A 27,636-nucleotide genomic window follows, 5' to 3' on the forward strand; every position below is an offset into this window, starting at 1 on the left:
ATCTACTTAACAGAAGGAAAAGGGATATCCTCTCCAAAGTCCTGCACTCGGGACCCCTTCCCAAGGCTGGCATCTTCTCATCTTTCAGGCCAGATCTCAATGCCACCTTCTTACAGAGGCCTTCCCTCGTCCCCCTAACTAAAGTAGATGCCATCTGCTATTCGCTCAGTACCTCGTTCCCTTTATCACGTTCTTCTCCACGTGTAATGGTTTGGTTAGTTTACTTGTTTTTTGTTGCCTATCTGTCCACTAGACCATAAACTCCAAGAGGGCGGGCACCGTATCTGCCCCTTGTGCACTACACCACCTGCCCTTGGCAGATGGCAGGGGCTCCAAAAGGATTTTGTTTGAATAAAGGCACCTCACTGGAATTCACTCCCTTGGCTCAAGGGTGATCACGTCGGTTCCTTCGCTTCACACCACTGGTCCTCAAGATCAGGGATGGCCTCAGCTACCTCACTTTGGCCATCAGGTGCCCGTCCGCCTCCTTCCCTCCACTCTGACCCAACCGCGTTGGGAGGGCACCATCTTCTTCTCTCTAATGCGTCTGTCCAGAAGGGTGCCTTTTTCTTATTTGCAACTTTTTCTCAAGCCATCCAGCTCCCTCCGCAATATACGAACCCCGGCCCCTCGCCTAGTGGCCTCCGCTCCTCTATTCGGGTGCCGCAGGCCACGCCCCTCAGCCCTAGAACCCTGCGGGGAGGTGCCCACCCACCAGCCGTGAGGGAAGGGCAGGGGTGGGGGCGTGTCCTCAATACTGGGCGTCGATTGGCCGGGTCGCGGGGAGGGGCGGGGCTTCAGCCTGGGTCTTGGGGCTCGGGATCTCCCCACTGGGCATTCCTCGCGGCTCCGGCTCTGGTTTCGGTTATCACTACGCGACAGCGGTGACCTGCATCCAGGAGCATGTCTGACAAGCGGCGCACATCGGACACCCAAGCCCGGCGGCTCCCGGGCACCTTTCAGGGTGAGCTCCGCACCCCTGGCGAGGCCGGTGGGATGGCCCGCCGTCCCCTACCCCTCTCCTCCGGGACAAGCCCCAGCCCGGAGATCCCAGGCCCGTCTTTCGCTCTTCTTGGCTGAGACCGCTGCTCGAAGCTGTGGTTTTCTCACTTTACGCCGAGGATGGCGATTCCTGCTTTGCGCGGGCTGGGGGTCAGATTTAGGGATGTTAGGGTACAGAGTGCAAGCTGCGTGCTCCGCACACTGTGAAAGCGCCAACAGCAGGGCGCGTTTCCAATACTAAAGCCATAGCAGGAGCTCGCGTTATCCAGCGGTTGCCAGATACCAGGCTCTGTGCCAGAGTTTTCGTTCATTACGGTATCTCCTGTCATGCACGCGGACGAGGAAATGCATAAGTGACTCGCGGCCAGCGAGTGGTGGAGCTCGGGCTCAAACCTGCACTCCACACTTGGGACCTCACGTCTTCCCTGTCGCCCGACTTCCCTTCCCGCCCCATCCCTGCGGAGGCCATCTCCTCCACTTAGCCTTCGCCCACCCCCAGGGTAAGCCACCCGACTCCGGAACTGGAAAGAACTCCTGCTCCCGCACGAAAACCCCCGGCCAGTTTCATGTAAAAAGCGAGACCAACCTGTGAGGTTTGCCCCCAGCTCCCGACACGTAGTGGGCGGGCCACATTTGCTAAAGAAAAGAAGGAAGTCTTTTTGGCATTCTTCTGGTATCTCTTTCCAGCTTCACTTTCTGCTCCATCCTGCACCCTCCACTTTACTTTGTCCTAGGGACCTCGGTCTTGGGGCTTTTGTCCTTCACAAGGAACTCTTAAGTTCCCCGATCCTTCTAGGGCCTTCATGAAGGCAGAAACTGTGGCTCAATCTTGTTCTCCTGTGAAGGAATTAGTACCCTTGAAGGATATCATCTTGAACCTTTATTGGCTAACTACTTAGGGGATTGATAAGAGAGGCTGGCGATAAACCTCTCAGGAGTACTGGTTCCCTCCCAAGGGGGTCTTAGTGATCCAAAGGAATTTTTTCTAAGGATGAAATTTCAGACAGGATGACATAGTGAAGGAAATGTAGGGTGCTGGGTGAGCTTTTCCACCACCCGCTCAAAGAAAGCCATATTGGAGTCATCTGTTCTGATTATTTGTAAAGCCAGCCTTGTCCACTCATCCCATATAAGGCCTATTTCCTTTGCCCAGCAATCCTTGTCTTTAGTTCCTTTCTAGGAGCATCAGAAGAATTATAGAAATCTTTATCCCTCACTTATTAAAAATGTAAACCGTAGAGAGCTGACACTGTTAGGAAAACCATGACTAGAATTTATCAAGTGTTTACCACGTGCCAAACACAGCCCAAGTGCTTTACAAACATTATCTAATTGCAATCCTCTAACAACTCCACAAGGAAGATATTATTATCCGACATTTTACAACAAGGCAACAGGCGCAAAGGGGAAAAACCACGCACACCTATGTGTGATTCAGAGCGAGGTTTCAAACTTGGGCTATCTGATTTAACCAATCATTTCCCTACCCTAGAGCTACCTCCAAAATGCATACCGAAACTCAGGCCTTTGTCACGTGTCAGTATTTCACTGAAGTGTGAGAGACAAAAATAACAAAGAAAGCCCAGAGGAACCTAGCTTCAATCAAGACCTATTTATTGGAAAAACAGCTCCAGAGGGCTGCTTCTAAGCGAAGCAGTGGAATATAAAAGCCCAAACTGTGTCCCTTTATGTTTTTGCTAATAATTAGTCTTAGGAATGTAAATATGACCAAACCTAGGGCAAGACTAGTTTTTTCCTAAATGCAGTTCACTCATTTTGTAATGAAATAATGCAAGTGGATTGCAAAGAAATGCATTATAATTAAGTCACATCAACAGAACAAATCCCTTTGAGACAATGCCTGAAAATAAGCAGAAGCAAGGGACTGATTTGTTTATTTCAGTTGTTACAGCCGATCAGATTGGGAAGAACTTTGTAACATCTTTAATAATTAATCTAGTTAAACCATTAATGGTCATAAGGTAACTCAAACTGAGGACCAAGTCTACAAAAATTGGCATTCATTATTGTTTTTTAATGATTAAATAGGTTCTTGGTCCTACCTGATGGTGTCAATTTTATACTGTAAAAGACAGAGTCACTGATTGCCTGGTTAGCTTTGAAGAAAAATGATTTTTTAATGTTAATAAAGTGATAGAAATTGGATTCAAAATCTATTTTTAAGTATATGTAGAAAACATTTTCCTGAAAACGATTGTAACCATGAAAAACGAAAAAGTGAGCATTTGTCCTCTGTGTCTGCCTGACATTCTGCACATACCTCTATCATAATATTTATGTATTATAATTATCAGTTATAATCACTTTTATTAGACCAGGAGAGCTTTTTTTTTTCTCCCTCCTTCCACCTCCCCAGTTCAAGCCATTGTTTCTCAGTCTATGTAGGACACAGCTCCCTGGCCAGTGCTGGTATTATGAGCCTTTCGCTCCCCCGGCTGAGGCAGTCAGTCACCAGTCGTTGCTCACAACGCTCACGGCAGCACACGGCAGCAGGCCACCTGCCACTCAATGGCAGCACATGGTAACCCACAGCATTCCATGGCAGCCCAGCTCCAGGGAGAGCCATTGTTCACAATCTTCGCTATAGAGGGCGCAGCTCACTGGCCCACGTGGGAATCGATCTGGCGACTTTGGAATTAGGAGCGTGGAGCCCAACCACCTAAACCACTGGGCTGGCCCAGGAGAGCTTTTGAAAACAGAGATTGTGTCCTCACTGTAATTAGCTCAGTATCAAGTACATAGTAGGTTTGCAAGAATGTTTGTTGAAAGAAAAAAGCAGAGGAGGGAGACAAAGATCCCCCATGGAGTAAATCACGTTGTTAAATGTTTGGCTTCTGTTGGTGGAGAAATTTTCCAGTCTACAGGTCATTAAGTTTGTTATAACCCAAACTGTTGATTTTAGGGTGTGAACATCATGTTCCTTATTACATGTTTCTCTCATTTTACTAACGCGAACATTTAGTGGTAGAATTGGAATCTGACACTAAAACCTCAAGCGCTTAGCTACTGCTTAGCTATTGGGCCTCAGCTGAAGAATTGGGAACCTTATGATCTAGTTCTCTTCTGTTTCCCGGTTGTTGGTTTGTTTTTGTTTTGTTTCATTTTGTTTTTTATTAAAATGATATTATCCTCCAAAGACTTTTATGAGAAAAACTTAATTACAGATACTTTTAAGATGTCCAAGTGAAAGAGCTGAAGGAAAAAAACCAAGAAGTGGGAGGGTTTTGTTTTGTTTTAACATATTTCAGGCCTAGTCTAAATTGAATTAACTTACTACCATCATGAAATTGTTTTTCTGTCCCATTTTTCTGAACATAACCGTTGCTGTCTTTCCAGACAAGGGTATATGCCACACATCTTTCTATCTTCCTAAATTCTCTAGCCTCACAGGTGGGAAAGGTCTGATTTTAAAAAGAGCAAAGAACAAATTCAAGGAAAGCAGTAAGACAACTGCTTTGGGATAGAGGCTGATTCTGAATCGTAGTCCTGGATCCTGTCTGCTGACAGTGTAATTTCAATTTCCTTCCCCGCAAAGAAACAACAGAATCACTCAACTCATTCAACAACTATTTCTTTAACAACTGTTTTTTTTTAGTATCTTCTTGGTACTAGGTATCTCCCATAGTAGTTCACTTACTCTTCACACTAATACTCTAAGAGATACTCTTATTACCCCTATTTTAAAGCACAGATTAAGCGCTTTCTCAAGATCACATAGCTAGTAAGTGGCAGATCCAACTCTAAAGCCATTACGCTATCCTGCTTTAACAAGACCAGAATCTCATGAAGAAGACAGACACTGAATAATTACAGGTGTGTTAAGTGTCCCTTAAAGAGGGTGAAGTGAGATAGGAGATTGGGGGTGGGGGGTCCTATTTAAGATTGAGAGTTTCAAATTTAAAATTATTGATGATACTCTCACTTATTTTTTCCCCCTCTTGTTTTATGGCTAGGAACATTTGAATGAAGGAAAGCTACAGAAAATCCTCAAGGTGCTTGCGAAAGAAAATATACCTATTTAATTTCCTTATTCTTTTCAAGCTAAGTAAAGGACTCCCTTTATTTCAACTTTTCTTGAAAATCTTTCTTAAAAGGATTAGTCCATTTCCTTTCCTTAATATTGCATGGTAAAAATATTTTAAGTTTTGTGATTCAAATTACATAATGCTTCATCAGTATCAGTTCTTTTAGTCCAGTATTTATAGCTATAGATGGTTACAAGAGGACAGTCAGGGTTCTTAACTTGATACGTCTGGCCTGCAGCCGCTCTAGCCCAGAGAATTCTTTCTTCCCTAGAGGTTTAAAGATAAGGGCATGGGAAAAAAGATGAACTGTGCCTAATTAAAATAATCATTTGAAAGATGGGTTGCAGTCTGTGCTTGTTTGCTTAGAAAGCTTCTGCCCAAAGGAGCTGCAAGTTGTGATGTCCTAGTAAATACCATTATTTTTTCAACATACATTTATTGCTACCCTACTATGTCTAAACTCTGCCTCTCTCTTACCTTTACCTGTTTTAATCTTTCTGCAGGATGATGTCTTCATTTTGTTGTCACTCTCCTCCTTACTCCTTTTCTCCATTTCTCTTATTTTCCTTTTGTCCTGTTGTTTCCTTCCCTTCTTTGTCTCTTTTCCCTAAAATTCCAGCCATTTGAAAAAACTGAGTTATAGTAAAATTTTGATTAATTGAAGATGTATTTATATTCACACACTTTATCTGCCCTTTTGCCTGTTTTCACCTTGAATTTTTATCAGGTCTTATAAAGACCTTGTTTCAAAACAAGCAAAGGGAGAAAAAACAAAACAAAACAAAACAAAGGAAAGAGAAACTGGGAATCTGGCAAATGTACCCTTAATTGCAAAGCTGGAAGAAAGATCAAGTGTGTTTAATTTATGAAGTCTTCCTCAAAGAGATAGTTGTATGACATAGGACAGGAACAGGTCGTCCAGCCTGTAGACCAAATCTGGCAGGCTGCCTGTTTTTGTATGTCCCACAAGCTAAGAATAGTTTTTGCTTTTATAAATGGTTTTTAAAAAAGTAAGATCTCGTTCACATGAAAATGACATGAAGTTCAGATTTCAGTGCCCATAAGTTTCGTTGTTTCGTTGGAACCCAGCCATGAACGGTACGGTATTCAGTAGTGGGGTACACCTTATGGCCTACCAAGGCTAAAATGTTTATTTTCTGGCCCTCTCCAGGAAAAGTCGCCAAATCCTGACATAGACTCGCTCATGAATAGTGGTCGAAAAGGACACGTCCTTCCTGAATATATGTGCTTTTACGAAAAATTCCAAAATTGCCAACACCTATCATTTTGACCTACTGTTGCCCCTTTAAAAAGTGCTGGAACCAGAGAGCATGTGTTTTTGAGACTGAATTCCTAGCCATCCTATCTGTCCCCACCCAAACAAAACTGTTTTTGGCAGTTTACAACATGAAGTGCTTCACATGCAATTCGGGAAAGGAGAAGGAAAAGATTGTCCTTTAACCATCGCTACTTAGGTATTTCAATAATTCTTTGGCTTATCTCTTTCTTTTTGTGCATAGTGATGCATAAGACTCTGAGTCAGACTTTCTGTATTGCGTAAGTCATGTTTCTGGCCTTTCCCTGAAGAGAAAGTCCAGTATCTTTGGAACTTTAGAACAAAGTGGTGATCATAAATGAAATTTATTACTCCACGTGACTTCCACTACACAGGGCCAAGTTCTGTTGATCTTAATGTAAATCGGCTGATATGGGATCATTAATAGCATACAGTGCTCTGAAATTGTGCCTTATCATCTTGAAAAGAATATTTTACTGCTTTTCCAAAGATAACCAAACAAAAATTTCTGTACAACTTTTTTTTCCCCCATTTGTTACATGTTTTTTTTAATTTGTTTTCTTTTGTCTCTTCCCGGAAAGTCTTTTGCTTTATTACTTTAGAACTCCTAGAGGAACATTTTATACCTACTTTATATATTTTTGTAAATATTAGAAATAATGTTTATAAGGAGGTAGCTTATGGCTGACAAGTAATAGGCATTCAATAAATGGTTAGTAGTAATAATAAAAGATACCTCCAGAATGAATTTAAGAATTAATGTAATTTCATCTTTTCAGCAAAATTTAAGAATTAAATTTTGAATTTAAGAATTAATGTAATTTCATCTTTTCAGCAAATTAGTATTCATAACAATTTAAGAATTAAAATTTGAATTTAAGAATTAATGTAATTTCATCTTTTCAGCAAATTAGTATTCATAACAAGGATTATGAAAACTTTGCTAAAAGTATATTCAGTGCAGCAGAGTTTTTAACAGAAAATTGGACACAACCAAAATGTTCATCATATGGAACAATGGAATATTAATCAACCTTTAATAATAAAGAATATGTACTGATATGAAAACATGTTCAGAAGATGGGGGGAAGGAGATTAAAAATCATCACGTATACCATTATTTCATTTTTGAAAAAATGTTGGATAGAAAAGTTTTAAAGAACATTTAGCAAGGCAAAAAATAATTGCCATCCAGAGATAAAGTATAGGTTATGTTTCTTTTTCTATTTGTTCAGCTATACTTTCTAATTTTTATTTAGTGACAATATTTGGCTTTTACATTTTTCAAAAAGCAGTATTTAAAAAAAATATCATGTTATGTTTCCTGGAGATAAGCCCAGTTTGAACGTTCAGTTAAAAAAAAGTTAATGTATAGGCTTAATACACTTTCAAAACCTTGCTTTGGTTAGTTAAAAATATATTCTAATGTAGTTTTCAGGAAAGAGTTTGGTAGTGAAAGAAAAAAATACTCTAAACCCTGGCAGAGTAGTATTTACAACCAAAAATCATGGGTTACTCACCTTTAGGAATGTTCCCACCCTGCAAAATATCAACACGTGCATCAACCAAAACATCTCAGGAACATTAATTGCTTGTCATTTGTCTTTTACTTCATAAAGCTGGTAGGGAGAAGTCAGTCCTCAAAGTAATGATGGGAACCTTGAAGAAAATGAATTTCATGAAATTTTTGGAGTAACAGAATTTCTTTTGCCATGTAGGTGACTAAGGGTTCATTTAGGGCCTGGTGGACTTTAAGCCTCACCTCTCGGACTCATATGATTTGTGTACATGTTTGAGCTATAACCAAGTAGGGAAGAATTTTGAGGGTTGAGAAAAAGAATAGGTTCATTTTAAAGGCACTAGAATAATATGAAATGGTGCCATTTCCCTAGTGTATACACTCTGATTATTTCTAGCTGAGCATTTGAAATGTGAAGGACCAAGCGCAGTTTTCAGAATATCCACTTAGTTTCCTGTTCCTCTTGATCTGTTATCCCATATACTCAGGTGGGGTTTTCAAAAACACAGCGTGTCCATGGAAACTGAGCACAAAAAAACTGGGCTGGACTTTCTGGCTTTTCCTCATGTGGATAATAATTCAATAATTTAGTAATTCAGTTCATAAATGAGCTTCTTGAGGGTCTTTGAATGTCCAAGCCTCGCCTGGCAGGAGGGAGGCGTGAAGTCAGGGGCAAATTTTTTTTTTTTTAGGGAGGGTGCAGCTCACAGTGCCCCATGTGGGGATCGAACTGGCAACCTTGGTGTTATCAGCACCATACTCTAATCAACTGAGCTAATCAGCCATCCCCAGGGGCAAATTAAATAGTTTAAGAGGCTTTTTCCAAAAAGGTTAAATGCTACTTATTTTCCCATTTTTAGTGTGAAAATTTGAACACTTGCGTAAAATAGGAGGATTATAGAGAACAGCCATCTATATTTATTGAGCACTACCTCAACCCTGCAAGGCCAGTCTAATTATCCTTATAGTATAGGTGAAGAAACTAAGGTCCAAAGAGGTAAATAAAGGTCACACAACTAAGAAATAACAGAATTAAAATGGAAACTTAGACACTCCATATTCTCAGGAAATCTCAGTCTAATAAGGGATATAAATGCCATTCAGAGATTCAGAGAAAGGAAAAAACACATTGAGCTGGAAAGCTTGGTCAGAGTGTTTTATTTTATACCCACTCTCTGCAGGTTACGGTACTAGACATTGAGAATATAAAAATGAACAAGAAACATCCTTGCCCTCAGGGAGTTTATAGTCTAGCATGTTTGAGACACAGAGCTATGTGCTTTGCCTGGAGTCTGGGAGACTTGGGGCAATATTTTAGAAGGCACCAAATGCGGTCAGATAAGTATTTGTGGCCAAACTGTTCCTTGTTTGGAATCCATTTTACTTTGGAAACCTAGACCTGAGTCTGGCAAAGAGTCTTGAGACTGTCTTTTGCTATAAATAGGCACAGCGGGAATTAAGAAGGCTTCCTCTGTAGGAATATAAGATTTCATTCTCAGAACTCCTACCACGTTTTCCCAGTTTGAATACTGTCTTAAGTGCTCCAAACACGAAAACTTCTTTAATGAGGATTTTTTATTCAGAGGCAAAGGGTCAAAGAGTGAACTGATTTAGAACACGGGCTTTGGAGTAAAATGACCTATATTTGAATCCCAGGCATTCCGTTATATGGCCTTGGGAAAGTCATGTTGCTTCAGTTACTGCATTTGTGAAATTGAATTAAAAATATTTTACAGAGCTTTGTAAGCAATAAATGAGATACATGTCTGAAGTAACACAGTGCCTGGAGTATATTAACAAACCATCTAAAAATGGCTGCTGTGATTATTATCAGTTATGATAATACTACCTGATGGAGCCTTCTCGACAAGCAGCACTGTGGCCTTACTTGGAATATTCTCTAAGTGAATATGTCTGTACCCCCCAAAATTATAACTTAGAGTCCTCCAGGATTAACTTCGATCACTTTTGTTTAAGTATGCGTAAGGATATTTACCTCACACTATGGTAACACAGGATAATTACGTCACACTATGGTTAAGTATGCGTAAGGATATTGTCGTGGGGGAGACCCTGCTCGCGGCGCCATTTTTCAGGCGGGGCGGCCCGCGGGGTCTCTGCTCCCGCTCCCCACACAAGAACGCAGAATATGATGAGTCCAAAAAGGAACACCCACGGAGCCATAGGTAGGGGAGTCATACCACTATGGTCTCACTGGAGGCTGGGCCCACCGGACGCTTGACCTGCCATCCCCCTTTCCACCAACCGACCGACGACTCTCTTCCACTCTCCTCGACTCTGTTCCTCTACTCTCTTCCGTAGCCGCAGCAGTTATACCAGCGGCCAATCGGCTAACTGGCCACAGCCCACGGCCAATCAGCCACAGCCGACGGCCATCCACCACCCGAGCCAGCACCCTTCCACGGGAGGCCGAGAGCCTGTAAACTACTTTCTGGGGCTCTGTCCCCACAGATATTTACCTCACACTATGGTAACACAGAATAATTACCTCACACTATGGTTAAGTATGCGTAAGGATATTTACTTCACACTATGGTAACACAGGATATTTACCTCACACTATGACACAGGATCAGAAAACTACAAAGTGATAGATTACCACAGTACTCATGTGTATTTCTGGGTTTTCATCCTGTGTTTTAGAGCACTTGACCTGGAGCCAACTTGTGTGTCTCTTTTTCTCCCACGCTCCCAGCCTTAACTCTGTGCTTTGTTCTTGGCCCCCGATTTATTCCAAGTCCTGTCCCACTGCCATCTTTGCCCTTTCTTCTGAGCAGTGATGCATACCTGCATACTTCTTCCTCCTGCCAGTCTCCCTCCCATTATTCAACAGCTCTTGGAAATAGAGTAGAAGCCTTCTATTGTTGACAAGAAAAGTGATAGTATCACGTGGCCTACTCAGTCCCTCTGTCCATCACAGAAAGGAAAAGCAAAGTAAAAATGAGGAAGACACTGGACACAGGAAGTGGGGAACAGAACAGGGGAAGTGAAAGGAAATTCCCAGGATGGTAGTAAAAGGCCATCAGAGTGACAGCTGTGTGCACCAGCTGCGAGAATGAGCCCAGGCATGACTCTCACGGAAGATGAAACTGATATAATAGAATGCCTCCATCCCAACTGTGTGAGTTACTCCTATTCTGTGTTTTCAAAATATTCTGAACAGATACTCTATGTCTGCACTTACTACCATCTAGTATTATAATTATGTCTGTCTATCTTCCCCACTAAACTTTATTATCTTCTTGATAGCTTGGATTGGGTCATATTCACTTTTACCACTTCAGTGCAAAGCACGGGTCATAATCAATATTAGGTGCTTAATAGTGTTTGCTGGATAAAGAGTAATGTGAAAAATATTTGTGTTATCATGTTAAGTAGATTAGGGAACGTAGCGCCTACTTCAGGTTGTTATGACGATGAGATGCGAAAATTCATGTAAAAACATCTGTTAGGTTGGTGCAAAAGTAATTGCGGTTTAAAAGGTTAAAATAATTGCAAAAACCACAACCACAACCCTAATGCCAAGCACAGCTGTTCATAGGATGAAGATGGCGGTGAGTATGCTAGTAAGAATAAGAGCTGTGTGTTTTCTGTTTTCCACAGAAAGCCCCAATACAGGCCTTGGACCTTGTGGATGGATTTTGGTGATTGTTTCATTCTTGTTCACCATTGTAACTTTCCCAATATCAGTATGGATGTGCATAAAGGTAAAGAATATTTCATTCGCATTTCTCAAGTCCTAATTACATAAACCCACTTTGTGTGGGCGTGTGTAAGACAGACAGAAACCACACTGACCTGTAATTCTTTTTCCTTTTTCTCTCTTGAAAAAGTCACTCTGGTCACCTATTATAATGGAATCTTAAAACTTTTTTTCAGCCATTGTTTAGTCAATCCTTTCTGAAGTTTGAAGTAAAGATCACCATCTAAAGTGTTCTGGAATCTGGGCTAGGGGATGGTTCTGTGAGAATAAGTTCTCCGGAGTCAGGATGCTGAGGTTTGACTGCTGGCTCCGTTGTTTATGCTGTGACCTTTGCCATGTTTCCTCACCTGTAAAATGGGAGGAAATAATAACACCCACTTCATAGGGCCCTTTTGAGAATTAAATGAATTGATGTATTTAAATGTACTCATCACAGTGCTTGGCCCATGATAAGTGCTTCCCAAATGCTAGTTATTATTTCTATAAAGTTATTAATACTTTGATAAATGACTATCATTTACATATTCCTAAAAAGATAAACATATGTTCCAATATTTGTGAATTTCCAGATACGTTTATTATTATAATTTAAGGAATCTGCAGACAAACTATAGGGACTGTAGCTTTTTTCTTCTGTATTAACAATGCATGAGTAATTGAATAATAATGTTAACGACTGAGGAGTGAGGTGATAGTAAATATATCCTTGGTGGGGGTATTAAACATTGAATATATTATTTATAGATATAATCTGGATTATAGAGAAGAGACTAACATAAAGGCATGTAACATGTTTAGAGCAGAAATATTTAAAAAGCTATGCACGTAAATATTTGTACTCCTCATATTAAGTTATTATTTGTGTTTTTAATCTAGATCATAAAAGAATATGAAAGAGCCATCATCTTTAGATTGGGTCGCATTTTACAAGGAGGAGCCAAAGGACCTGGTCAGTACTAGAATTCTAGGTTGTTTGCCTGGAAACTGAAATTCTTCCTTTTATTGATATGATTTCCCTTATGAAGGTCTCTTCTCTGTTGACTGAAAAAGAGTTTGTATTGCAATAGCAGTGGTGCTAGCCAGTCTTGCTGTAATCACCTTTTCCTTCCCGTCTCTCCCCTCCCCTTCCCATCTGAGCTGATAAAGATTACTGTAGGCCAGAAATAGCTGCAGTTATGGAAGTTTGAGCATGAGCTTTCCCTACGAAAATAAAGGCTTTAAGTCATATTGTTTGGCAAACTTCAATTAAGCAGTTACCGTGCTCCAGGCTCTGGGAATTCACAGGAGACTAAAACACGGTCCCTGCCCTCAGAGATCTTCCAGTCTAGAGGTGGGACACCACCAAAGAGACAGCTGGTTACAATCCCATGCGATAAGTGTTATGATTAAGTAATCACAGATAGCTGTGGAAACCCAGAGAAGAGTGACTGACCTGAACTGGTAGGATAAGGCAAGGCTTCAGCAGGTGACAACCTGGCAGAGTCTGGACGTGAAAAGGCATTGGCCAGAGCGGAGGTATTCCTGCCAGAAATGGCAACCCGTACAAAGCAATGTGGAGGAGAGTGTTTCCGGCTGAGGAAGGCAGGCTGCTCAGCCCAGCCAGAGTGCAGGGCACACCACTGAGAGGGGAGCGGCTGAAGAGGGAAGCTGGGGCAGGTCGTGCGGAACTTCGTATGGCTTGTTCAGGGGTTTCTATTTCAGGAAAGATTGCCCTGCTTGCAGCTTAGAAAATGGATCGCAGGAGAGAAACTGGAAGAAATAGAAAGATGACTTGGGAAATGATTGCATAGGTCTAAGTGAAAACAAAAAGTGCCAGTCACAGTGGAGAAAGGAAATGAAACCCACAGGCCTCGGTGGGGCAGTTAGAGTTGGGAAGGGAGCAGAAGGAGTCAAGGACAACATTGTTGACCTCTGGCTCATTCGCTGAGATGAGTTGGTGACTTACAGTCGATTAGGTTGACGCTTTTAGAATTGAATGGTGTAGTAAACCGATGAGGTGCTGGTATCTCCCTGTAAACTTCGGTGGATCTTTGTTGCAGGTTTGTTTTTTGTTCTGCCATGCACGGACAGCTTCATCAAAGTGGACATGAGGACTATTTCATTTGATATTCCTCCACAGGAGGTAAGGTGGACTTTTGCTATGAATCGCTGAGGTACCGTGTATAAAAGTGCTTAACAAGGAGGCAGCATTGTGTAGTGTTCAGAGCATAGGAGGTGTAGTCAAACAATACCGTGAATGTTTAAATTAAAAAAATTGTTAAAGTAAAAGACACATTGCCAGGAATCCCCCTCAGAATCCTTCCCCTCCCTTGGAACACACTTATCCCATCGTTCTTGCCACTTTCTGAAGCCGTTCTGGAAGTCCTCTTTTGTGAGTGTCTTTAGTTGTGCTGTCGTGGCTGCCTCCACGTCCTGAATCGATTCAAAACATTTACCTTTCATCCTCATTTTGACTTTGGGGAAGAACCAGAAATCGCAAGGTGCCAGATCCAGTGAATAAGGTGGATGAGGACACACCTCATGTTTTTATTTGACAGAAATGGCCGTATACCAGAAGCGATGTGTGACACGGAGCCCTTCCATAGGTTTAGAGCCCTGTGTGCCTCTGTCATTTTCTAGCTGTATGACCATGAGCAAGCTTTTTAACTGCTCTGTGCCTCAGTTTTGTCATGTACAAAACAGAGACTATATTAGTAGGACCAACTTTATAGGGTCCTTACGAGGACGCCATGAGTTATATGTCAAGTGCTTTGAATAGGGACTGATAGTTACGTGCACTATAAGTGATTATTATCCCAAAACGTAGTGTCATGTTGATGTAAGTATAATGTTCACATCATCACTGCTGTCATCATTTTTACCATCACATTTCTCCTCTGGGTTTCCTGAGAGAAAATCCTAGGTAGTACGGTATTCTTCCTGAAGTTCTTGATTTTATTCTAGATAAATTGGTTAGGTGCCAAAGTAGCAGTTTCTAATTCTTTGGCAGCTAACCAATTTATCTAGAATAAAATTAGAATTAGAAACTGCCAAAGAATTAGAAACTGCTCCTTTGGCACTTTAGATAAAGCATATGCTGTTTTAGATTAGTAAATATTTCATGCTGTTTCAGACTACTTCACCAATATTATCACAGTTGAAGCTCACAGCAGAATCCCTAGAAAGTATTCAGTGGCTGTGAGACAAAGGAATTCCCCCAGACCACAGAGGCAGAGCCAGGAGGAAAATATAGCCCCTTCCGTTCCCTGTCCAGTGCTTTTTCCACAACTCCATGCTCAGTGCATTCTACGTGAGGTCCCTCGTGGCCCTTGACGTAGTGGTGGCCGTCCTGGTACCCATGTCTAAGGAGGCATAGTAACTATTGCAGACAGAAAGCCTGAAAAACGTAATGAAAGGGAGGGACAGAAGAAGAGTATCAGTAATTCCTGGCTGAAAGCCAGGTATCTAGCAGGGTCGGGGAGCCTGGCCACGTTGCCTCCTCTCCTCACAGAATCCAGAAACCAGCCTCGGTGCTGATCCAAGTAGTTGGTGAGGTCAGACTTTTATAATTCACACCTCTGTAGAGACACCAGGAATCATTTTTACCCACAAAAACAAGACGTGAGCGTCGCTGTATTCTGTGCATGTTTTCCCATCTTTCAGGGAAAATTGTCTCTCAGAAGGAGCCCCTTTCAAGGGAGCTGGGAATTCTGGCATTTTCTTCTATAAACATCGCCAGCATCTGGCAGGGTTGCTGTAAGCTTCTGCCTTCCAGCTGCTCTCTCCTCTCCTACAAGCTGCTGAACGCAGAGCGGGTTGGAACTTGGCAGGCACTTGTTTTTCCGATCCCCTGTGAACTTACTGCCAGGGGAGATAAACACTCTGCCTAAGATAAACAGTAGGCAGAGAGGCTGCGGCCTTAGCTCTGGCTGTGGCAAAGTCACAGTGGCAAGAATTTGTTTAGAAATGATACACATTTTCCCATCACATCATGGGAAATCATTTTCACAGAAGATGGTAACGTACCATACATTTACTTACAAATCTCCCACTTCTCTTCCGAGTTACAAGTATATTTAGATTCCTAAAAAAAGAAGGGTTACTGCTTTGATGCCTGGCAGGACTAAATAGCTGTGTAATTATTATTATGATTACTTTCCATTTACATAGCTCTTTATACTTTCAAAAGGGTTTCATTCACAAACATCTTCTTACTTGATTTTCAAAGAAATCTGTGTAGAATTGAGTGGTATTGTTAGCCCCCTCTCACAAATGAGGGATCTCTTGGTCAAACAGTTTGAAAGCTAGAAGTCACTGAGGGAGGTACAGGCAGAGTTGGAACTGCGGTTCAGATCTCCTCACTCTCACCCTCCGTGCTCTTCATCAGTCACTGTATTCGTAGGACCATGTTTCAAGTCACCGCATCTCTTATTTACTGATGACCTGTTATGTATCAAACACTCTGCTGGTGCTGGTGAGGCAGAGACAAACTGCCCTCAAGGAATTCCTATCTAATAGGAAAGTAAAGAATAATGTCACTGCAGTGAGGTGCAAAGGGAAGAGTGTGCTCTGCCAAGTGGGTCAGGGGACTTCCACAGAGAAAAGGACACTTGAGCTGTGTTGAATGATGAGTAAGAATGTGCCAGTCTGATGTTTACGAGGGAGAGAGAGAAAATGGGACATCCAAGCAGAGGGGACACTAGGGGACATGGAACATGCAGCATGCAGGAATGTACACCTCATCTAGTATAGTGTGTGCAGGAGGGAGGCCAGAGGGCTAGATGTCAGCGGACCAGGTGTCAAAGGACTTGTGTAGCCAACTAAGGACTTTGCCCGGCAGGTGGTAGGAAGTGTTGACACGTTGTGTCCTATGAAGCATTTATATGTAGCATGCTGTACATATACTTTTACCCTGACCTCACCCTATAAAAACATTCCCCATACACTTTTTTTTTTTATATAATTTTTTTTTTAAAGATTTTATTGGGGAAGGGGAACAGGACTTTATTGGGGAACAGTGTGTACTTACAGGATTTTTTCCAAGTCAAGTTGTTGTCCTTTCAATCTTAGTTGTGGAGGGTGCCGTTCAGCTTCAAGTTGTCCTTTCAGTCTTAGTTGTGGAGGGCGCAGCTCAGCTCCAGGTCCAGTTGCTGATGCTAGTTGCGGGGGGGCGTAGCCCATCATCCCTTGCGGGAGTCGAACCGGCAACCTTGTGGTTGAGAGGACGCGCTCCAACCAGCTGAGCCATCTGGGAGGCAGTTCAGCTCAAGGTGCCATGTTCAATCTTAGTTTCAGGGGGCAGAGCCCACCATCCCTTGCAGGACTCGAGGAATTGAACTGGCAACCTTTTGGTTGAGAGCCCACTGGCCCATGTGGGAATTGAACCGACAGCCTTCGGAGTTAGGAGCATGGAGCTCTAACCGCCTGAGCCACCGGTCCGGCCCCCCATGCACTTTTTGTTCTTGTAATACTGTGCTACTTACAGTTCTAGTAATCCTCATAAACCTAGACTCCCCCATACCTCTGCGCTTTTTCATGCATTATTTTCTCTGCCTTGAATACTCTTTCACTCTACCCTCCATCCTCTGAAAAGTTTTGTTCCTTCCTTCAAGACAGTTCAAGTATCACCCCTGCCACCTACAACTGCCCATCCTTTGTTCCTTGAAGCCTCCCTTGATACCCCAACCTCTTTGAAAGTAGGAGCCAAGTTTTTTCATAACTTTATCCCTGGTACTGAGCACAGTGTCTGCTACTGAGTGGTATCTCATTGTTTGTTGAATGGTTGACTGAAGTAAGAGAATTAATGAATAAATGAGTATATTTTATTAAAACTTTAAACATACAATTAGCTTTCTATCTCAGCCCATCCGCTCTGCTATAACAAAATGCTATAAACTGGGTGGCTTTTAAACAACAAAAATTTATTTCTCACGGTTCTGGAGGCTGGGAAGTCCAAGATCAAGGCGTTGGCAGATTCGGTGTCTGATGAGGGCCTGTTTCCTTGTTCATAGATGACCATCTTTTCACTGTGTTCTCACGTGACAGAAGGGGTGAAGGAGCTCCAGGGTCTCTTTTATAAGGGCACTAATCATTCATAAGGGTTCTACCCTCATGCCCTCATCACCACCACCTCCAAATACCAACACATTGGGGATTAGGTTTCAACATAAGAATTTGGGGGGAACAATCAGTCAACAGCACTTACTAAAGAAAATCAGCGTGTTTTAAGATCTATAGAATAGCATTCCATACAGTGGTATTAAAGAAAGAGGTGGTTGACAGGTGGGAAATGGCTGCCTTTATACCACAGATCCTCACAAAGGACTCCGTGACCGTCAGTGTGGATGGCGTGGTCTATTACCGCGTCCAGAACGCAACCCTGGCCGTGGCAAACATCACCAACGCGGACTCAGCAACCCGTCTTTTGGCCCAAACTACCCTGAGGAACGTCCTGGGCACCAAGAACCTTTCTCAGATCCTCTCTGACAGAGAAGAAATTGCTCACAACATGCAGGTGAGGCATTACCGATGTCACCCGTCCCTGCACCCTGATCATTGAGGCAGAGGCTCAGTGGCTGAGAACTCTTTATCAATTCAAGTTCGGAAATCACTGGCCTTTTTTCCTTTGTAGAAAGGTTCTTCCCAAACTGGATGGAAAGGGATGTTTTTCACACAAGTAGCTCGTGGGTAATAATACTCAGATTGCATGATTTTTTTATGCCCTCCAGTGTGCAGTTTTTTTCCAGAATTAGTATTAACCTTTTTTTCCCCCCCAGATTTTTATTGGGGGATATAGGGGAACAGTGTGTTTCTCCAGGGCCCATCAGCTCCAAGTCGTTGTCCTTCAATCTAGTTGCGGAGGGCGCAACTCAGCTCCAAGTCCAGTCACTGTTTAGTTGCAGGGGGCACAGCCCGCCATCCCATGCGGGAATTTAACCGGCAACCTTGTTGAGAGCTTGCGCTCTAACCAACTGAGCCATCCGGCCACCCCTCCGGAAACTCAGTGACAGCTTGTTGTCTTCAATCTAGTTGTGGAGGGCACAGCTCCCTAGCCCATGTGGGAATTGAAGCGGCAACCCTGCTGTTCAGAGCTTGCGCTCTAAGCAACTGAGCCATCCGGCTGCCCCCTAACCTTTTTCTTTAGTGTGACAGTTTAGAGACTGTTCGGCAAGATGGTGTAGGTATTGTTAAAGCTGTATCTCCCACGTGAGTCCCATGACTTCCCTTGTGACTCTTATGCTTTCCAATGTTGCTTGAGTAATAGATGATGAATTAAACCTGATCTGTTCAAAAAAGATACAGTACTATAAAACCGAACTCATATTATTTGTATAGACTTCACTGTGTGTAAAATCTATGTTGCTTGATACCCACAACCACCATACGAAACCGATAGTATGATTTTATTCCTACCATTGTAAAGGGAGTACGTCGAAGCACAAAGCAGTAACACGGCTCACACAGAGTCACGTCAGTTTGGGAATTGGCTGGCCATCTGTTTTAATAAACCAAGTTTTATTGGAATACAGCCACACTCATTGGTTTATATATTATCCATGGCTGCTTTTGACCTACAATGTCAAAAAGTTGCGACAGACTGAAAGTTAACAATTAATATCTGGCCTTTTTAGAAAAAGTTTGCCTGCATTAGCTTATTAGTAACAGAATTGGGGTCAGCGCCCCAGTGAGCCAGCTCCTACTGCAGCATTCCTTCTGCCGTAGCATACCTCGCTGCTCTATAGCTCTCCCCTGGCACCTTAGGGGCTCTGAGGCCTCTGGGCTAGGGCTGGCCGTTGTAGTTTGCCTTCTCTTCCTCTCAGAGCACCCTGGATGACGCCACTGACGACTGGGGAATCAAGGTGGAGCGTGTGGAAATTAAGGACGTGAAACTCCCTCTCCAGTTGCAGAGGGCAATGGCTGCAGAAGCAGAAGCATCCCGGGAGGCCCGGGCCAAGGTTATCTTTTTGTTTTGTTTTGTTTTGTTTTGTTTTGTTTGTTTGTTTGTTTTGGTTTTTTTGTAGTTTGTCTTTCCTATTGGGTTTTCTTTTTTAATTGCAAAAAGTCAAACCTGTTTGTTATAACACTTAGGAATAATCCTGAAGTATTTAGTAAAGAGGAAAGCTCTCCCTGTCACTTCAGAGTGTATCTTCCCAAAGGCCATCAATCTTAACAGTTTAGTGTGTACACTTCCAGATTATCATTTGGGGTTTATCTGGGTTTTACTTGACCCGGTTTAGTTAGACTACTGGCTTGTTTGCTTTACAGAAGTAGGTCACAGTGTACATATTATTCTGCCCCTTGCTTTTTTCACTTAACATTTCACGGGTATATTAGTACATACAGAGTCACCTCATTGTTTTATTGACTGCATGTCCCGTACTTTATTCTCCCAGTCCCCTATAAAGGACAAATGAACAGTTCCGACTTCAGAGCAAATGGGCAACCTCACCAGTTTGCTTACCATTCATTCCTTTCTTACTTTTGTCTTCTCTTTCATTCTCTTCTCTCAGGGTCTTCTTTCTTCTCACTGTTTGCCTTTCTCTCTTCTTTCCTTTCTTTCACTTTTCTTTCTTGGATGTCCACTTTTTCCCCCGCTTTCTTTTCATCATCATCCCTGCCTATGTCTTAACCCTGCATAGGTGCATGATTCCTGTGAGAGGTGCTGAGGAAATATGTATTGACCTAACCTAGAAAAGAGGCTCTAGTGAGAGGATAATGCATAAGGACCCAGGATTATCTCGCCAAACCCATGAGTAGGAAGCAGAGTCGAGCCTCATCCGAATTGGAGCCAGGGACCCAAAAGGAGTCAAGGCAGAAGGGAGTGAGTGAGTCATTTCACTTCCTGGGCCACCTCTCACTACAGAAGGCTCGACGGGGAAAAGGTCTGACTCTAGCTGAACACGAAAGGAGACAGACCAGTACTGATTCCAAATTCACAGCAGAGAGATTATCTTTGGTCCAACTTTGGTCAAAGGATAAAGTCAGATACTAATGAGGTCCCACAGCCCCTTGCATGTGAATGGGTGGAGGAATAGGGGCACTTTTCATAGGAGGGATTGATAGATTTCCTAAGACATAAGGAGCAAACCACTTTGTTTTCGTTGTTAGAAAAATAGCAGTCGTTGGTGATAACTGGCTAACCACAGAACCCTGCCCTTCCCTCAGGGTGCCCTTCATGCCACATCTGGGCCACCATAATTTCTTAGCCAGTACCAAATAGAATAGTAGCTCATTTGATACTAACCAGAATTTTCAGGTTTTTCTAATGTGATTATCGATGCTTATGAGGATAGTCTGGTGACACTGCAGAACCCACAAGTGCTTTCTCTCAAAATCATTACATTTAGGAGATTAAATTATTTTTATGACAACATCAAATATGCCCTTCTATAATCAAATTATTTTGAAAATTAGGAATCATTTTGACCTAGATATGTCATTAACCAAAAGCCCCGTCCAAATCATACTAAACAATAGAATTCATCATACATAGACACATAGAATATCAGAGCCCAAGGAGTCCTTAGAGATTGTCTTCTGAAGGTGACAAATACCTGGCCCGGAATCTGTTCCCCTGCCCTCCTATTCCCATGCCTGTAATTACTCACAGCACTGTTTTCCACTGAGCTTAAACTTCACTTTCTATAGCACTTTAGATAACAACCCTCCCGTGCTTGGAATTGGCTCGAAAAATGAAACTTATCTGCCATCCTACTATCCAGATGAAAAAATTGATGCCGAGAAAAGTTAAGTGACTGCCTCAAGGTCACACAGTCTGTTAGTGGCCATGGAGATTAGAATCCCCCTCTCCTCCTCACATTCTCCCCTGGGACTTTCCAGGACAGACTGAGCCTCTTCTGCAAGTGTTCTCACCAGTTAGGAAAGGGAGTTCCCATCTTCCCTTTATAACAATAAGAAGAGATACAGGAAGCTAGTTAAAATTCTGAATTATGTGTTCCTACTTGGATGGGGCTGTAGAGTTGGTCTGGAAGCAATCTCATGGGCCTGGGCAGTGACTGTCTAAGTTTAGGGTTAATACAGAATCACAATGAGTCCAGCCCGTATGTAAAACACAGTAACCCTGCAACAACCATAAGGCCATAGATTCAAGTTCTCGTGGAAAATAGGGGGTCACGGTTTCTTCAATAAATAAGTTGCAAAGGAAAAGCCTAGGAGAACCTATAGATTAAGAGACTTCAGAGAAAATTCCTCAAATTAATTAGCCATCAGGAAGATACAAATTCAAATCACCAGCAGATGCCACACTAGACATCCATAAGAATGGCTTTAAAAAAGACAACAAGCAAGTGTGGGTGAGGGAGGAACTGGAATTCATATTTTGGTGGGGAGCGTATGAATTGGTACCACCACTTTGGAAAATTGGCAGTATATACCTAACAGAAATGCACTCATTTGTTTACCAAAAGGCATGTACTAGGATATTCACAGTGGCACTTTGTCATTTCCCCCACTGTCCACTGCTAGTTGAATGGATAAGTATGGTTTATTCCCGTGAAGAAATACTGCACACAAGTGAATGAACATACAAATGCTCAAACATGATTTGAAAGGAGCCAGTCACAAGAAGACAGATTCTCACAGTAGTTTTACAGTTATGTTTAGCTGAATCTCTTTAAGGTTTTTAGACCAACTCTTAATGACATGAAATGTAATATCCTTGTTTCCTTTTTCATAGCATTCAGAAAAATGCTTGACATGTGCTTTCAAGCTCCTATTTCTGAGAGGGTGTAGTGCAAAATACAGATTACCTGTCTCTGCCCTTCTCCCAGATCAGCCCACCTGGGCTGCCAAAGGAGACAGCAGTACCGACCTCACATCCCTGAAAATGATGGTCTGTAACTACCAAGTGTTGGTTGACATGGGATCACTGCGCATTTGGCAGAAGCCCCCTCACCACCAGTACCTTGCTTCGCTTTCTGAGATCCTGCCCACAGCCAGTGGTATTGTGTTCACATCTTTGGCAGCTTGTTGAGAGCAGCTTTCCTATTAACAAAATGTGCGCCCAGCCCTGTGGGTCTGGCTTCCCAGCCAAGAGATCGTGTATCGATTGGTAGCGGGAGATAAGGTGTCTTTGCGGTTGGTCCATGTCCAGACACACAAAAAGGGCCTAATTGGACATCTGAGGTGACAGCGGAAAGAATCAGAGCCTGCTGTCCTCGTGGCAAGGGTTTATGTGTGCGTTCTCTGCTGTGTTTGCCTTGAGGTACAGTTTTGTGATTCTTTTTGAGTCTATCTGGCACTTGCTCCTTTTCACAGACTTAGGTAGGAAATAATGGTTGGGGCCTCTCTCTCAGTAAATACCACATCCTATATTCCCTACCTCACCTAAGGGCGTTACAACCGAAACTCAGAAACCTCAGCTTCAGTCTCTGTCCCCTTCCCCCCTTTCCCATGACAGGTCAGCTTCCAGACTGTTGAGTCTCCTGAATGGCTCCCTGATCCATTTCCTCCTCCATCCCCCACACCAGTGAACTGCGCCACCCACTCTAGAGCAGTTTGACTGACAGCTCTCAGTCTCTTCTCTTCTAGGTCCTCAGACATCTGTCAGTGTTTTCTCAAACCTAGATCTGAGCAGGTTATCTACTTAAAACCATCCAGCAGCTTCCCATGGCCTGTACAAGGAAGACCCTGGCCTTCTCTGCCCTGCAGACCCTGCCCCATCCATGCCCCACCGTTCCCCTCTTCCTCACACAGTATTCAGCCACTTAGGGTTTTCTGGAATACACCAGCTTTTTTATACCTCAGCACATTTTCATGTGTTCTGCCTGAAATACTCTTCCTCATCTTAGTGCCAACAATATAGCTTTCATCCTATAACCCTGAACTTCTGTAACCTCATCTTCTGCAAAAATTGCTTTGCTTTTGGTGCTAGTTCTGCCTCATACAGGTCAGCATTTGTCGCACTGAAATGAAGTGACCTCTTGACACGTCTGTCTCCCCTACTTGAAGGAGGCAAGGAAGTTTATTCTATCTCTCCCTCCTACACAGGGCTTGACACCTCAAAGTCCCCCAAAGTTTACTGGACAAGTGAATGAAATTTCACTCATCATAAGACCCTGGCTTCCAATCCTGATATTACAGGAGTATGAGGTCAGACAATTAAGTTTGCGAACTTAATTGTCCGACCTTCGTATTATGAACCATTCATATTTGAGATCCTAGTGGAACTGCGCTTTTAATCTTGATGATTATGGTATCTTTATACCTAGTCTCCTAATTATGAATTAAAAGTAACTGCTTTGATTTGGCTTCTGAATCTTTTATGAATTAAGGCATTTGTGGATCCATAAATCAGGTCTTGACTTGGCACTTGGCATTTCTATATAATAGACTCTCTATATAGCAACACTTAATATGCCTTCTCTGTCTTCCTCACAATAGTCCTGAAAGGTAGGTGCTGTCCCATTTTAAGAATAACAGACTGAGGCTCAGAATGTTGATCTTTCTGAGGATATTCAGCTAGTAGGGGGTAGGTTTAGGATTTGAGTTCAAGTCCACCTAACTCCAAAGCCCCAGCTCTCCCCACCACGCGTGATTTCAAACTTTTTTGCCCATGTAACCCTAAAAGAATTTAGGAAAACTATATGTCTCATCATACCCTTTAAATGGAATATAAAATTTTTCATTTTGAATTTATATACCTGCCAAGTATACAATTCCTGGCATGTTTTAAATATTGACATTTTAAAATAAAACTGTTAACATCATTCTTTTTAAACGTATGCAGTGAAATTTAAATAACAAAGATTTCATCACCTATTTAAAAATATGTGAATAAAGCTCTCTTTTAACAGTCAGGAATTTTTCATGGTTCCTTTTTCTCCTTGAACTTGTACTTTCATTCACAGATTCTTTTCCTAATATATTTTGTCATGAATTATTTTATTATTACCCTACTGCGACACATTTAGTGTATAAGTTAAAATTATTTTTAAAAATTTCCTCTGATTACAAATAAGGCTCTAGAGGTTTCAAAATTTCTCCGTATACATATGCTTTTACCAGAAATGCTTCTTATAATGAGATGAATGAGAAATCAATTCATGAATTGAATTTCATGAATCTATCTGTAGATGGCTATCACTTATTGCTAGAATGAAATAAGATTCAGCATCAGTGCCATTATTTTTCATTTTTATAGATATAAGGACTCAGAAACCTTGTTTGAATAAATCGATGGCAATGGAAGTTTTAATGTCATGCAATTCTTAGCACTGCCTCTGAATTTATATGCTAAAAAAAATCATAAAGAGATCTTTCACCAAAAAATTTAAAAAATTTTTTTTCAGTTACAGTTGACATTCAGTATTATTTTATATCAGTTAGCCTACTGATCTATCAGCTTTCAGTTCGATAAGGTCCTCTTTCCTTTCTTTGAAATCAAAGAATTGGAAATCCATCTGGCTTTCAAAAGAATTTGTATCCAGTCATTAAAGTCACTCAACTTTCTCAACCCCTACACAGTATTTTGAATTGTTCCTTTGTTTGGTGTCCTGGAAAATGAGAGAAAGGCAGTAGTGAAAGATCTCAGGCATATACTCAGTTATAGGAAACTTAGTATCTGGAAATTGATTTCCTTAAAACTGTTCTGGCATACTCCCTGGAAAGTTTTCTGTACCTGAGGCATACATACATGCCGCGTGACTCCTGCCGTTTTCTCCTGTTTGATCTCTCCTCCTACCGTTCTACAGGTCATTGCAGCTGAGGGAGAAATGAATGCATCCAGGGCTCTGAAAGAAGCCTCCATGGTCATCACTGAATCTCCTGCGGCTCTTCAGCTCCGGTATCTTCAGACACTGACCACCATTGCTGCTGAGAAAAACTCGACAATTGTCTTCCCTCTGCCCATAGATATGTTGCAAGGCATTATGGGGGCAAAACACTGAGGCATATAGGCCAACAGAGATGAGCTCTTCCCTTCCAAGGATGAAGTGGGGGACCAAATCAGCCTTTAACCCCTAAGGAGAGGGTAGGGTGGGAACCTTGACGAATCTCCCTCCCTTTCCTTTTCCATATGTTGAGTGTGATGTTCTTAGACTGTATAGTGATCCTAGCAACAGATGAAGATTGTTAGCTTGTAAATACTATGTGGGTGTGAGAGAGATTTATATAATTTCTTCCTCTTTAAATATTTAAAAGTTCATATTTTTAGATCATTATGTAATAGGTTAAATCCTTTTTTTTTACTTTCATTAAGTCATTCTACACCCTCTATTAGAAGCCAGGCCAAAGGCAAGAAAATAGACTCTGACGACCACCTGACACTCTAGCTGGACAAATGCTTTGCAAAAATCAGTGACCTTAGACTACAACCAGCTTCTCTGGGGCATATGTGCCTTACTTCTGGGGAATTTTACTTCAGGAAAATTTTCTGACATCTGTTTACTCTCTAAACCCAAACCACGTTTAAAATAATCTCCACCTGAGACTAGGTATTTTCTTGCTAGTACCTATCAGCACGGTTGGAAGTGATCAACATCAATGAAAATTCTTACCCTAACCTCTGAATGCCTTTTAAATCCCGTCATAGAGGGCCTTTTAAAATAATGTTGATAATTTTTTTTTAAGCTTCTTTGAGCCTCTTTATGAGTAAATGATTTCTCTGTGGTCTGTCTTTCAAACCAGCTAAATACCTGTCACAGAAGTGCTTTTTTCTCACTTTTGCCTATTTTCATATATCAAGTTCTAAATAGTTGTGGTTTTTTTAATAAAAATTTCTGAGTAAATAGTTGTTTGTAACCTATTTGAATAGTTGTGTTTTTTTTAATAAAAATTTCTGAGTAAATAGTTGTTTGTAACCTATTTGAATCACTTAAGAACTAATACTTATTTTAAAAATATCTTCAGAAACCCATTATATTTTACTGTCTGCATGCTCTTAACTATTATTATACATTGTGAAATATCTTGGCTACCAGTCTCATTCATTAAGTGGTATAAAGAATGCACAGTATGTTGGGCACATACTATCCAATGAGCTCAGGAAGATGCTGTTAAACTTAGGGTATCGTTATAGATGTAGATCCTTTGTACTTATATGTTGATGCCAAAAGAGGAAGGGGTCAGCCCTTTGGAACCACAGTTGCTTAACCTGTACTATTAGGAAGCACCTTCTATTTCGTAAACTGGCTGGTGACATTTGTATCACTTCCTCTTTAAGGCTTTAGGTTCACCTAGAGAAGTCTCAGGATATCTGCTTCCTTCCCCAGAGACACCCTTCATATCCGTCCTTAGCTGGATTACTCTGTCAATCCCAGCCTCTAAGTATCCCCTCCCCTCCACCCCATTTCCAACCTTATTTTAGAAAACCTTGAACCACCATGTATCCTGGTTCTCGGCTGAGTTTATTAGATGTGTATGGAGCATTTTGACTCAGAACTCAAGTTGCGTTATGTTTTGAATTTGAAAATAATGATTTTTATCTCTTGTGTGAGGTGGCTCACCCTTGACCACCGAGGACCAGGAAACAACCACATATTCTGGCTGAAAAATCTTTCTCCGACTTAGAGTAACAGTGCTTTTTGTCCCTTGCATTTCCCTGTCTCCAGATACCAAACAATCTCCACTTTTCTGCCTTGTGGATTCATTGCCCCATAGTCTGGAATTCTATCGCCTGGGAGGGAGGAAGCCTGGGAGCTCTCGGATGGGAGGGTGAGTGCAAGGGTTTGTTCCAAGTGGCCTCCCTTCCCAATGCTGGACAGGAAAAGAGTGCACTTTTACCGACTTTCTTTGGATGAGAGCCTGTTTCTTCCTGCTTAGTGTGTGGTTTTCGTGTTTCAGAAGTGGCACATCATGTCCTGCAGTCCCGGCTGGCTCCCTTGTGTGCTCTCCCTGGGCCAGAGGCAGAGGAGAGCCTGCAGTAGTCCACGTGCCATCTCTCCTGTCCAGGTTCCCTCTGGGGCACCTGCCCACACATGTTCCCTGGGGGGGTTGAGACCCATGCAGCCCCTGAATCCTTGGCTGGCTTCATTTCCCTTTGCCTTAACCCAAACAGGACAAGAACTCACTACTTGCTGTCACCCCGCTAATCACACAAGCATACCCTCGA

General features: G+C 42.1%; 1 protein-coding gene across 1 annotated transcript; it reads left to right on the forward strand.

Annotated features, from left to right (window-relative positions):
- Positions 1–806: 806 nt before the first annotated feature.
- Positions 807–26,331, forward strand: STOM (stomatin). The gene is made up of 7 exons (XM_019731227.3): positions 807–964; positions 11,489–11,592; positions 12,465–12,537; positions 13,628–13,710; positions 17,878–18,081; positions 19,388–19,522; positions 25,280–26,331. Exons 1-7 carry the CDS (start codon positions 904–906, stop codon positions 25,472–25,474), a joined length of 855 nt encoding a protein of 284 aa, XP_019586786.1. The 5' UTR covers positions 807–903; the 3' UTR covers positions 25,475–26,331.
- Positions 26,332–27,636: the final 1,305 nt, after the last annotated feature.

Source organism: Rhinolophus sinicus, chromosome 16 (genome assembly GCF_057876585.1).
Source record: "Rhinolophus sinicus isolate RSI-liver-muscle chromosome 16, RSI-T2T, whole genome shotgun sequence".
NCBI classification, from domain to species: Eukaryota; Metazoa; Chordata; class Mammalia; order Chiroptera; family Rhinolophidae; genus Rhinolophus; species Rhinolophus sinicus.